Genomic DNA, 13,328 nt, shown 5'->3' on the forward strand with positions numbered 1-13,328 from the left:
AATGAATGTCGATTCTAATTTGAATATCTAAAGTGATTTTAATCATTCATTCAAATATCCTTAGCAATATATTAATCAAAGGATAATTATGGCAAATCCCAAAAAATACATGCGGGCTTATCTAAAGATTGTTGTGAGAAAGATGTTGATAATGTGCAGCCATATGATATAAAAAAGAGTACAATCTAATACAATTAGACATCTTGTGCAACATAGGAAGATCAAATATTTATTAATCAAAATTCTTCAACCAGATAGACTTCTGCAAAAAGATTTATTACTAAAATAAAACCAAGAGTAAAAAACATAAATTAACATGTTTACACACCTGTCCAACTTGGTTATTGAGCTTTTTTAAGGACTTTATATAGAAGCAGTTTTAAAACTATCTATCATCTTGAATTTAAAACAAATTACATTGAAAGAAATGCATTTTGATTGCATCAAGGACATTCATTAGGGACATCAGAGCTCTGTCCACTATTTGACTATTTGTAAAAAAAAAAATAATCCATTCTCTAAAACCTAATAGGTTAGCTTTAAATAACCACAACTAAGAAGAATAAAACACCCTGAAAGTTTTTTTTTCTTGTGATTATTGCATGATAAGTGGTTGAAATAGTAACAGAAATGTTTGACAGTGTGGAAACAGTCCTGCTACACCTACTCAAAGGTCATCAACATCATTCAACCTTCTAACTATATCTGATCCTGGTCAGGTATGTGTCACTGAATGTACTTTGATCTCATTAGGAAGATATTTGCTAATGGAGTCATTAGTCTTTGATTGTGCTTAACCATAGTGTTATCTTAATCAGAGCTCATTTAGTAAAACTTTATATCAGTGCAATCTGTTTTCATTTTCTATTTTAGATTTTTTTTTTTTTTGTTTCAGTTTCTAGATGCAAAGAGCTTCCCTTGCTTAAACCATGACTTTTTGACCCCAGAGAAAAAATCTATCTGTGGCCCCAGGAAGGCAAAATAAAAGATAAGAGCACTGTGAGATGTAGTTTTTATTATTTCTTTTTTCCCATGATTCTCCTCGGTTTGTTGCTATTTCCTGTCTCCCCTTCCTTCATGTCTTGATATCTTTCTGGAAGGTAGCTTGTTTGTCTCCTTGCTGTCGTCGCACTCTCTTTCTTGCCCCCTCTCTAATCATTTTGTTGCTTTTTCATGCCATGCTTGGCAGCATATTTATCCAAGATAGCAACTGGGTTTCCCCTCTCTGTGTGGGTGATGGAGAATAATTGCTGTTGGTGTTTGTCTGTGTGTGTCCCTGTATTTTTGCTAAACAAAAATGTTCCTGGCTGGCTGTTCTGATGTTTTGAAAGGAATGTGAACACAAGCACTCACTTAAAATACAACCATATAAAAAACAAAGGATCTACTATATATATATGGCATTTGTTATAAAATGTGATATACAGGTCTAAGCTGTCTACCATAATTTCTTCACTTACCTTTAAAACACTGTAAAAAAAAAAAAAAAAGTCTTCCTCCAGCATTCCTCCACAACTTAAATGTTTTGAAATATCCTTTTGACTTTCAATTGTTGTTAAAAATACAAAGGTGTCACTTTAATGTAGGATAATTTTTCTATGTTATTCCTTTTTAGCTGCCATGAGCCGTTTTAGCCTCTTCTGTTTGTTTTATTTTTATATATAAAAATATAAGCATTGTCATATAAAATATGCCATATTTAAGTTTATAAACTGAAATAAGCATTTTTCGTTTTTTTTTCATTAAATCTTTTTTTTGTTTGTTTTTTTATAAAAACGTATACAAATCCCAAAACCTCCCTTTAAGTTTTACTTTTTTTCTTTTCAGTGGGAAACATTTTGGAATTTTTAGACAACTTTTTAGACAATTACATGAAGTTTTACTTAATTATATAGAGCGGAGGTCTTCAACAGGGGGTCTGTGACCCTTTGGGGGTCATCGGAGGTAATGAATGGGGGTCGCAAAAGTTTTGATTGATTGGACTTTTTTTTTTTATATTCCCCCCTGCAATTTTTTCCACTAATTGAAATGTCTTTAAATACACATTAACATGAATTCAACCCACTGTAATAAACAGATAAATGGAGGCAGAAGATGCCTTTTAGTCTTCAATGCATTCAGTGACACACAGGAGCTCTTTCAAGCAGGGCACCATTTCAGTCACAACATCTGTCCCATCAACCAGGAATCGGAATCAGAAATACTTTAATAATCCCAGGGCAAAATCACTTTTGTTACATTACTTAATATATAATAGAGTGACTATTGGACCAGTTTGAGAAAACACAATTTCATACAATATATATATAATTAGGAGGTCCCCGCTCCATCTCGCCATCGATTTGTTGGTCCTTGGCCTGGTAAATGTTGAAGACCCCTGATATATAGAGTTTATCTACAAAAACAGGGTCTGTCAAAAATATTATATTAAACAGTTTTTAGCTTTTGAAATGGCTACATGTTTTAGTCTGAAATAGCATTGATTGTTCAATAACAGCATATTTGTTTATGCTGCAAAAGGAAAACACAAAATAATTTCTTATTTGACTGCTTCTAGGTTTAGGTACCAGTCAGACCTTTTTCTCAGTGTTACAGAAAGTTTTTTCTTTTTTTTTTTCTGTAGTAAAGGTATTAAGACAAAGGCAAATGCAAAAAGCAGTTTTGGGAAAAGTAAATAAGACTTAAATTTCACATTAAATGTATGTTAGCTTTAATCTGTGTCTGAGCTGAAAAGCCTTGTTCTGTATGTTCGTCTGCTCACCACTGTAATCTCAGCTAATTGTGTTTGGAAAACACTAGCTGTAAGACTTCCTCTTTTTTTCACAAAGAGAGTCACAAAAGAGAAACCCGAGCCTAGGGCTACTTTATCTGTCTGTCACTATTCTTGGCAAGTTTTTTTGTTGTTGTTGAGTTTTACAAAAGCTCAGAATGATAAGACCTTTGATGAGACAAGACGGATTGTTGTTTCTGAGTGCTCTTGGAGTAACATCAGATTTTGGAGACTTTTATCCCTAAATTGTTGCTGTTATTTTGACTTAGATAGGCCAACAAGAGAGTGAAATCAGAAATTACCCTTAAAAATCTAAACTAAACTCACATACTGATGAGCACACAGTTTAATGTTTTGCCATAATGATATATTTGGAAAAAAGGGCACACGTAGCTGCATCTGTATCCTTAAACTTGTCTGAAGGTGACTGTGGAGTGAAAGTACAGGAAGCGAGTGTGAAGTTTTTCCTCAGGAAACGGACTCCATTTCCATTTCGCTTGTAGGCTGAACCGGAATTTGTTTTGCGTAAGCACACTAGGACAAAAATAACAGAGTATAAAAGCAGGGAGCTGCAAGAGGCTGCTGCTCACAAGGCCTAAAGGAGGACATAGGAGAGAGCCAAAGCACTGTTGTCAGGACATTGTTGTACTTTAAGTGATACGGTTTGAAAAACTAATGGAAAACTTATGAGATACTGAACAATAGGGGAAAAAAGTCACATGTTTTATGTCAGGGTAAAAATGTAGATTGTGTTTGGTCATAAAATATAATATTTACCACATTTTAAACAAAGAAAGTGGATTGTGTTTTGTTTGAATGCACAGAGTTTACTGATTGAGTTACAAATTAATCAGGGTTAGCTTTATGCAATTCAAACTTTATATATTTATAATAAATTCACAAATTAGTATCAATTTTAAGCAATTATACTTAGACAACAGTTATTGTCATTTTATTTACACAGTGTATACAAAATGAAATTTCGTTTTGCACAGCTCTCATGATATTTTCATTTTCTTCAAGTGCAGCAGTGATCAAATGTAAACATTTTGAGAGAAAAAAAACATGCTACAAAAAAACAAAAACGCATTGATATGATCAGTTTGATGCAGAGTCTGACATTTACCTAAACCTGATGACTATGTTTTTCAAATACTTTGTAGAACTGAATATGCATCATGTAAGTTTTATTTGACTAGTTTGTGTTAAAATTATCTAAAATTATGTAAAATAGATCTATATATATATATATATATATATATATATATATATATATATATATATATATATATAATCACAAATATTTTTCATATATATACATATACACAAATACGGAGGAGGATTAGGGCCACTGAAATAAATTAAAAGTTGACTGATTTTTTTATTTTATTTCAGTTTAATATGGGAAAAAAGTCAGAATTCTTAGATTAAAGTCATAATTCTGAGATTACACCCATATTTCTGAGATTAAAGTCATAATTCTGAGATAAAAAAAACATAATTCTGAAATTAAAGTCATAATTATGAGAAAAAAGTCAGAATTGCGTGTAGGTGTGTGTATGTGTTCCTCTGTTATGTTGTTGCCACTCATCCACCTGTGCATTACCAAAGGAATGACTGCAGGGTGCTGCAGACCTGCCTGTAGTCGCGGCAGAAGGGGGGATCATTAATGCAACATGTGGGTCAGTCCTTTGTTTACTCCCGGATTAACAGGTTGTCTCGATGGGTCCTCTCCGCTTCACACGTTTATGTTTGTCCTAAACAAGCTCGGATGATTTCGAGATGAATTAGTAATGCGTCTCTGTTTAAAGTGGCTGGGACGAAACTAAAGGGGGCTGAGAAATAGTTAGATACTGTTCATTTGTGTGTACGTGTGCTTGAGGAGGGGGGGTGGAATGTGTCACGCCACTGTTGTTCCCTGGAAAAAAATAACATCCTTTAAAATGATTTTATTTACAATCGAGTCATGTTTTAAAAACAAATAACTTGTTTACGCTTCTTGCACGATAGAGAAGCCGTGTTTCCATGTTTTGAGTCTCCCCTCTGCCTCTGCTTCAAGGTAAATGTCAGGTTTCATGCGAATGAAATCCATACGGGAATTCAGATGGGCCAATGCCTGTGGGGAAATATCCTGAGTCAGTAGAAATGTATTCTAGCTAAAAGCCAGTATCACCAAAAATCTTACTTTGGTCCGACTCTCTATTTCTCTCTCTCCCAATCTATCTATCTACACGCACGTTTTTTTTAATTATTATTATTATTAGTTTATTTAAAGATCACGTCTTTAAAAGTTAATGTGCTTTGATCTCACCTGTTCATGAAATTCCAGTGCATTTTTCTAACTGAATGGGGGCGTGCATGTACATGTGCTTGCGGTTATTCCAGCCGAGGCCACACCTACCGGCTGTATAAAGCTCTGCCTGCAGTGTTGACACTCACATCCTGAATCCTGGACCTCTCCTGAGCTTTTAGCGCAGCCTAAACGTGCGCTTTATGTGCGCAAAGACTTGGAAGTCTTGAATTCCGACTGATAGATACTCAGATTGGCCATTATGGCTGTGGCTGAGGCACTGATGCCTACTTTGACGTCGTTTCCAAATTTCAAAGCAATGGATAATGTAAGTTGAAAAATATTTTCTATACGTTTTTTGAAAATGTCTTTGTTTATTTCCACCTTGCTGTTTTATTTAGTGTGTTCTCTGATTCGAGCTTCAATTATTGTATTTACTTGCAGCTTTGCCATATGGATGAATGGGCTCGGAGCGGCGGAACAGCTGGCGCAGGCAGTGCGCGCATTGAGGTTGACTTCAGCATCGTTCATTCTCCTGCGCCTCTCAAGGATGAAGACGAGCTGGGGAAGTTTCTGGACCTTGAGTTCATCCTTTCAAACTCGATCTGCACTGATTCTGTCGGAAACAGCGACAGTGGGGACATGTCCCCCACGCAGCAGCAGTGTGGATACTCCCTGCCGGAGTCTCCGGAAAGCTGCGGCGGGGGTTCTCTGCCAGACTCCACCGATCATACCACTTCTCAATCAGCACCACATGGCTATGAGGGCGTAGCGAGCAACTTCGTGGAGAACCCTGTCCGCAGCCTGATGGCGGAGCTTCTCACACCTGAGATGGGTTATCCAGCAGAAGGCGCGTTGGAGAGGGCAGACAAGGCGAGGGAAAATTGCGAGTACACCGAACTGCGGGCTTTAAATGGCACTGCACACTCCAATCCGGGTTCATCTCCATCCCCGCTTGGATACAAAATTAAAACCGAGCCAGGGGTCCAGTCTTGTATGATAGCAGCTGCAAACTTTGTGGAAGAAGTTTTTGACAAACGCCAGATGCGCTCAGCACCTTTTACGCATCACCAGCCTTCAATTCCAGGTGCGGCACAGAGCTTCAGCGCGCACCCGATTCCACTTCAGGGAAGCACAGATTGCACATTGGTGCAAATGAACTCATCAATGACCTCCCATAATCACCATCATCATCATCCTGATCAGAACCATCTATCAAACCAGTACATGCACGCACCATATCACCCACAGTACGCACACCGAGGTGTGCCACAGTTCCAGGGACGTTACAGCATGCACCACCAGCAGCACCATCCCGCTTCTCTGCAGGGGATGATGCTCACTCCTCCCTCATCGCCTCTCTTGGACTTTTACGGGCACGATGAGGCTGGGTGCGTTAAACAAAAGCGAGGACGCAAGTCTTGGACAAGAAAACGCGCCGCCACACACAACTGCGAGTTTCCAGGCTGCGGGAAAACATACACCAAGAGCTCTCATCTCAAGGCGCACATGAGGACCCACACAGGTGAGACCCTTTTTCTTTTCATTTGCAGTTTTTGTTGTATCTGCCACCTGCATTTCTATCCAATCTCACTTATTTTTTTGTGTATCCAGGTGAAAAGCCCTACCACTGCAACTGGGAAGGCTGTGGCTGGAAGTTCGCCCGATCCGACGAGCTGACTCGGCACTTCAGGAAACACACAGGGCACAGACCTTTTCAGTGTCACCTGTGTGAACGCGCCTTCTCCCGCTCGGACCACCTGGCTCTCCACATGAAGAGGCACATGTAGATAATTCTCAACATGCACAAACTTTTTATGCATCGTCCTCAGAGATACTGCAGGTGGTCACCTCCATAAAGGAACTGTATACACCCATAGGGTTATGCTGACCTGCAAACTATACTTTCCAGGGAAATCCAAAGTGGGAAACAGTGGAGATTGTTTTATCCACAAGTGCCTAATTTTCCGCGAAGTTCAGTGCCTCTTTTGTGTTTTGTATATTTTTATGCAAAAAAAAAAAAAAAAAAAACACTGGCTAAATTATAGTAGCTTAGTATTTAACTATTTTCTTCCAGCTTTGTAATAAGTTATTATTAAGTTGGTGAGTGCCTTAACCAGACTGCTTTATTTGCTCACTGTGGGCAGGACCCAAAATTGTACATAAGTATATTTTTCTTATTTTGGATAGAGTCTGTTTTCAAGAATACACTCAAAGCAGGTCATTGTTTGCATGACAATTTATACGTTTTTTTGTTTTGTTTTTTCATAAACATAATACATGCCATTCAGTCTTAAAATGTGTTTTCCTTTAAAAGTTCACCTTAGCAAAAATAGCTAATTCAGGTACTAGGCTAGGGCTTTCAGAGCTAACAGGTGCATCTTCCCTCAGCTCATCTACTTACAGCTCATTGTGCAGGACTACAGTCAAGAATATGAATTTGAATGTTGAACGGCTGTCTCTTAAAATGAAGTATCCATAACCACTGGTTAAACTGCTTTACTTGAAGCTGCAATGTAACTTTGAATATGTACTGCTAACAGTGCAACCTTTTTTTGTATGCGCTCAAGGGCTCTGAAATAAAAGTACTTTTGCAGTAAACAAGATCTTGTCATTGCTCATTTGTAACTGTGCTGATCTATATCACAAGTCTATATAAGGCTCATATTTTCCTCTTTGACTTTGAACTTCTGATTGCACCAGAATCCTAATCTAAGAAGGTTTCTTTTACTGAATCAAAAAAGAGGTTGCAGAATTTTAAATAAATGATTTATGTTAGGTTAACATGCACTGTTTAGGTTGTATTCTATTGTTGAGCTTGTTGCTGAAATATACCACAATTGCAAATATTGTGCAGACACAAGTGATCAAGTTTTTTTTAATTCTTATTATTGTTGGTCTTTGATTAGCAAACCAAACAGTTAGAAGCTAACAAGAAGCAAATCAGTTGTAGGGTAAAGCAATGGTTCCCAAACTTTTCAGCTTCTGACCCACAAAATGGTGCCAGGGTCAAGTCATGTCCCAATATATTGATTGAGTATACAAACCTTTCACCAAAATCAATTAGACACAATTGTAAAATATTAGAATTAGCCTCAACAACCAAGGCAGTTGATCTGGTCCATCTTTAGTGATGCTTTTATATCTTTAATCACTTCAACATTAATAGTTATTGTTTAGTTTAATTTCTGTAGTGGATGTTACGACTCTATACTGACTGATAAAGGACCCTGAGTGGGGTCAAAATCCCAACTTCAGGAATTACTGTTCTAGTGATGAATCATCAGCAGCCAAAAGAAGAAAAAAAATGTAATAGAAGTCATTTAATAATAGTAATAAAAGATTTTTGGAAACTATAATATTTATTATACTTTTTAAAAAGCAACTGAAGAACTGTAGTGAGTCATTTGACCCGGTGCCTTTAAACCTTGTATCACTGCCTGTACAACATTGCTCCCTAGTGTCCATGCATACAATTGCATTGTCCAGGCCAGTGTTAACATGTTTTGGTCTATTTTTGCTTGAACCAGCCAAAAATTAGGTTCAAACACACACACACACAAAAAAAAAAAGCTTAAAAAAAAATTAAGAAATATCACCCGTAGACTGCCGGAGATAGGCAACTGCCCCACCGCAACCATGACAATGTTGGCCGAAAATGGATGGATGGATAAATCATTTAGATCTTATAAGGAATATCCAATCACCTGCATTGTGAAAAACTGTTGAAATAGTACTGTAGCTCGACACAAAAGGCTTGAAGATAAGATAGAGAGAAACATGTTGACTTTTTTTTAAAATTAAAAGTAATAAATTTGGTTTACATTTACCGGTACATAAAATTCTCCAGGCTCATAAAAGACTCAGTCTGACAATCACTGCAATTAAATCTACAAACATTTCTAGGTCTGTCTGCCACGTTTCAATGCCCAGAAGCTTAAAATGTCTTTACAATAACTGATGCTCAGTCTTTGATCATCAGTTGTCGAGTCTTTCCACAGATTCTCAATTGGATTCAGGCCTACTTTCACTTGGCCATTCTGTGATATAAATAGGCTCTGATTACAAGCGTTCCATGCATAGTCCTGTATCTTTAGAGTCAATGTCATGCTGGAAGGTGAATCTCCACCACAGTGGTTGATCTTCTGCAGCCTGTAGCAGCTTTTTCTTAAGGATTAATACTTTATTGTTAAAAAAAAAAAAAAAAAAAAAAAAAACAATATTTAGCACATTCTCTTCGTTTGAGATGTAAATGCCCCATTTTATATTGGATTTTGTATTGGACTTAATTTTGTATTGGACTTTGAAAATATGTAGTCTCTTCTCTTCATATATACAGCAGAGTGAATCTGATCATATAAGTGTCTTTTAAAAGGTTATTTATATATTTCCAATCTGCTGCTGAGTATAACAAAAATAATTGAAAACAAATACAATAAAAAAAAATGCTGTAAACACACCGGTGCTCTAAATATTGACTAATCTCTCATTCTTCAGTTTATTCTCAGCCCATTGTAAAAAACACCTTTTGACCCACCAATTATGATTGTATTCATTTTGTCTACATGTATTTTATACAGCATGGTGCTGTTTTGTAATTTATGCCTCATCATGTACTGCAGTTTTAAACGCTTGTCTGAGAAAGGTGCTGTATAAGTAAAGCTTAATTACTAGCTTTGAATCTTTAACAGAGCATCAGCTAATATGGATATTTATTTACCATATACAGCAGCAGTGGCGGTTAAAATTAAATTACCTTTTTCTATAAAATTTGAATTAGAACTCAAGAGAAACTGATAAATTCAGCTGTAAAAATTTGTTGTTTTTTTTTTTTTTTTTTGAAAAAAAAAAACATTTAGGGGGTTGAAACTTGGGTTCTTTTTTCATTTTCCCTTTTTTTTTTTAAATTATTTGTTAAACCTTATTTTTTCGTTACCCTTTTTTTTTCCGGCCCTTTTCTTCTTTGGATTTTTTTTTAGTTTTTTTTTTTTCGTTCCGGGGGCCTTAACGGGGGCCGGGCCTTGTTTTCCGGGGGCTTTCCCCCGTTGGGCCTTTTTTTGGAGGGGCCCTTTTCCGGCGTCTTATTATATCTTTTTGTCTGATTTTATTGATCTATCTAAATAGGTAGAAGCAGGGAAGTTTTTCAGACATTCAGCTCAGTCAACTTAATAAGGAAATAAAAAAATAATCAACTGAGAATCTTCTGGGTCTTATATAGACTTGCCTAACAAGTTAACACATTTTAAACTAATAAATTGAAGAAAAAAAACATTTTATTGTTTTTGAATACATTTCTGTTAAACTTGTAAATGCAAAAAAAGCAAGATTTTTTTTACTCGTGTGTAGATTTTTTGTGAAATACTCTAAAAGGCATTAAATGGAAATTCTATATTTTGGTAAAGGAGTTGAAAGCAGCTACTTTATTCAATCCAAGTAAATAATGCTCTGTTTTGATGGCAGCCATCACATTAGATTAAATTATACAATGAAACTTACATTTGTTTCAAGTTCATATATTGTTGATATTGTTATGGTTCTCCCCCTTTGAACTTTTTTTTTAGTTTTTTTTTTTTCAGTTATGTCATTCTGTTTTGTTGGTGATTGGCCTATTTTCCATTTTGTGTTATATTTAAGCTATGCTGCAGTTTTGTTACTCTCTGTTGCCCCCTTGTGCCTGTGTCCTTTCCCCTAGCTCCCTTAGCTAGTTGCTTCTATCAACACCTACTCCATATCAGCTGATTAGCCCATTTTTTATTCTGTCCCCCATATATACATATAGTTTGCATTTCCGCATTGCGGGTTTCTCATTGTTACTTGGCTCCTCATGTGTGTTTTCCCCTGATTTTTTGTTTAGTATATTTGGTTCTTAGATTTTCTTTCTATTGCCTTTTTTTTTTTTTACTCATTAGTCCTGCAAGAACTCACCTCTGCCTCCTTCATCATCTCATTTGGGTCCTTAACCATCCTCCACCCGACCCTGGCAAGATATATTTCACAGTTTTAAAACAAAATTAAATCAAATTAGTGATTTATTATAATAAATAAACAAAAACATCAAGCATTAAGTTGACAGTCTTCATAAAATTAAGAAAAATATGGACAATGTGAACATACTGTAATCAGACATTGTCCTTGATTAGAGGCTTATGATTATGAACCATTTTAAGAAAGAAAGTTACAGGAGACCCTTCCTGCCCACAGCAATCAGTATAAACAGCAACTCTGTGAAGAATCCTGTATAATATGTTTAATATGTGTAACAAAAACATTTCTTTTATTGAGACATTTTTTTTTTTAATGTTTAAATAAAAATGAATATAAGTATCCTTCATTTTAGGGAACAAAGACAATTAAAAACATCAAGTTCCTTTATGAAAATATGCACAGCTTACAACATTTATAATGAGAGTTTTGCTTTAATTAGAAGAGGGAAATATTTATATGTACTGATTCCAGTATTTGTCGCCAGAACATCTTCAATTTATGACTAAGAAAAACAGGTAATACAGAGGAGCTCAACCATGCGTCAAGTGCATGAATTAAATAAAGGAATAACTGCAGGAACGCTCTCATTTCAAAAGCAGATTTCTTACTAATACTCCAGTTGGCCACTAGATGTCCCCCTTTATTTAGATTCTACCTCTGCTTCCGCAGCTTTCCCCCCGTCATATTCCGTTTCACAATGTCAGTAAGCAAGGAAAGCCTTGAATTCAAGTTTGAACAAAATTAAATGAGGCTTTGACATTTTCAAGCACCTGCTTACTCCATATGCCATCTTATTTTATTGTCTTATTATCAACATACTCTTTAAAACCTGGACTTCAAACACTTTGTTAGAAACAATTCTGTCATGGTAGCCATACAAAAATCATCATAATAAATATAAGATTTGTCCTGTAAAGATTTGAGATCAGACACTAAGTCATTTTTCTTATCTTTTATTTCCCCCATTCCCAGACATTTTTTTATATATATATTTTTTGTCCAATTTCATTTCCACTTTGTTCATTTGTATCTTAATAAAAAAAATAGCAAATTGAGTGAAATGTAGTGAATGAGGAGGCTGCAGCTTCGGCTGTGGAAATGTTAACGATGATAATAAAAGCTGCCTTAAAAAGGAAACTATAAGCTTATTATGAATTAATAACCAAGTCTCCTTAGTTTTTATTTAATATTGAATCGTAAAGGAAACAACATCAAATCATCTGTATGATATTTGGAGTTTTTAAGTTTAAGTATATTTGTAACAGACACCTTCCTTCATACATATTTATGGTTTAGGGTATCTCTCTGAAACAGACTATTTTGATTGATTCATGTGCATTTTTATTAGTACTTAATAAAAATTGGTGTCAAGTGTTTAATTTTGGAATAAGAACATTTCTTTGCGCTTGTTAATTTACTCTACTGGTGATTTACCTAAGTAATAATAATATGTTTGTATTTTCCGGATGTTCTCCTGTGTATACAAATGTGTGTGTTTGTGTGTGTTGTCAAGGAAGCAAAGCTATGTGTGTGCTTGTAGCTTTGTTTACTCAACCCTGTGGGCTTCTGGGTTTTGTCAACAGTCACCAGGTCAGAAGTCATACGTTTCATGCAGTGTGTTTGGACAGAAACAAGTTGGCAGAAGTGCAAAAGCTTTAATGCTGTACCGAAACTTACAAACCTTGACATTTTCAGCTGGCATTTATTGGTACATGAAACAAGCATTTTGGTGGAGATTCCTCCCAGACAAGTTATGAACATTCAAACATCATCCTAGTGGGTCATAAGGAGGACATATTAAGACTTCTTTTAATAGCAGACTTGGACTTGATCAAAACTTTTGAGCTGTAAAGTTACTCAATTAAAGTGCGCAACAATCTTTTTTAATAACTGTAAATACTTCCACTGCTTTTTGGACCATATGTTAATTCATTTTTTTTAGCGTTAGTCCCTCGGAAAGTTTTTTTTTTTTTTTTTTTATGGACTCATTCTAAGGTGATAATTCCCCTCTCATGAACTATTGCTCATTTTTATTTATTTTTAAATTATGCTTGGGCTACTGGTGAAGCTTGAAATGTCTTACAGAGGCATTAGGTAGCTGGATAATTTTGAACTTAATAAAATGTGTTTTTATACAAAAGTAAAACAAATTGTTTCTTTTGATTATCAATAAAAACATAATCCAGTATGATATTCTGTTATGATTTAAATGCCGAATATAGCATTTGTGATTTAAGGGATTTCACAAGCTCCAAGCTTTTCCTAAATAATAATAATAATAAT

The 13,328-nt window shown here is 35.5% G+C and overlaps 1 protein-coding gene across 1 annotated transcript; it reads left to right on the top strand.

The window, feature by feature from the left end:
• The first annotated feature begins 5,216 nt into the window (after positions 1 to 5,216).
• Positions 5,217 to 7,078, top strand: LOC107098273 (Krueppel-like factor 4). The gene is made up of 3 exons (XM_015395851.1): positions 5,217 to 5,388; positions 5,505 to 6,585; positions 6,675 to 7,078. Exons 1-3 carry the CDS (start codon positions 5,323 to 5,325, stop codon positions 6,848 to 6,850), a joined length of 1,323 nt encoding a protein of 440 aa, XP_015251337.1. The 5' UTR covers positions 5,217 to 5,322; the 3' UTR covers positions 6,851 to 7,078.
• Positions 7,079 to 13,328: the final 6,250 nt, after the last annotated feature.

The sequence above is a fragment of the Cyprinodon variegatus genome, unplaced genomic scaffold (assembly GCF_000732505.1).
Source record: "Cyprinodon variegatus isolate N-32 unplaced genomic scaffold, C_variegatus-1.0 Scaffold765, whole genome shotgun sequence".
Taxonomy (NCBI): Eukaryota; Metazoa; Chordata; class Actinopteri; order Cyprinodontiformes; family Cyprinodontidae; genus Cyprinodon; species Cyprinodon variegatus.

Coding starts and splice junctions, on each gene's coding strand:
- LOC107098273 (XM_015395851.1), top strand. CDS start 5,323: ATGGCTGTGGCTGAGGCACTGATGCCTACTTTGACGTCGTTTCCAAAT. Junction 5,389..5,504: donor ATTTCAAAGCAATGGATAAT/GTAAGTTGAAAA, acceptor ATTTACTTGCAG/CTTTGCCATATGGATGAATG. Junction 6,586..6,674: donor GCACATGAGGACCCACACAG/GTGAGACCCTTT, acceptor TTGTGTATCCAG/GTGAAAAGCCCTACCACTGC.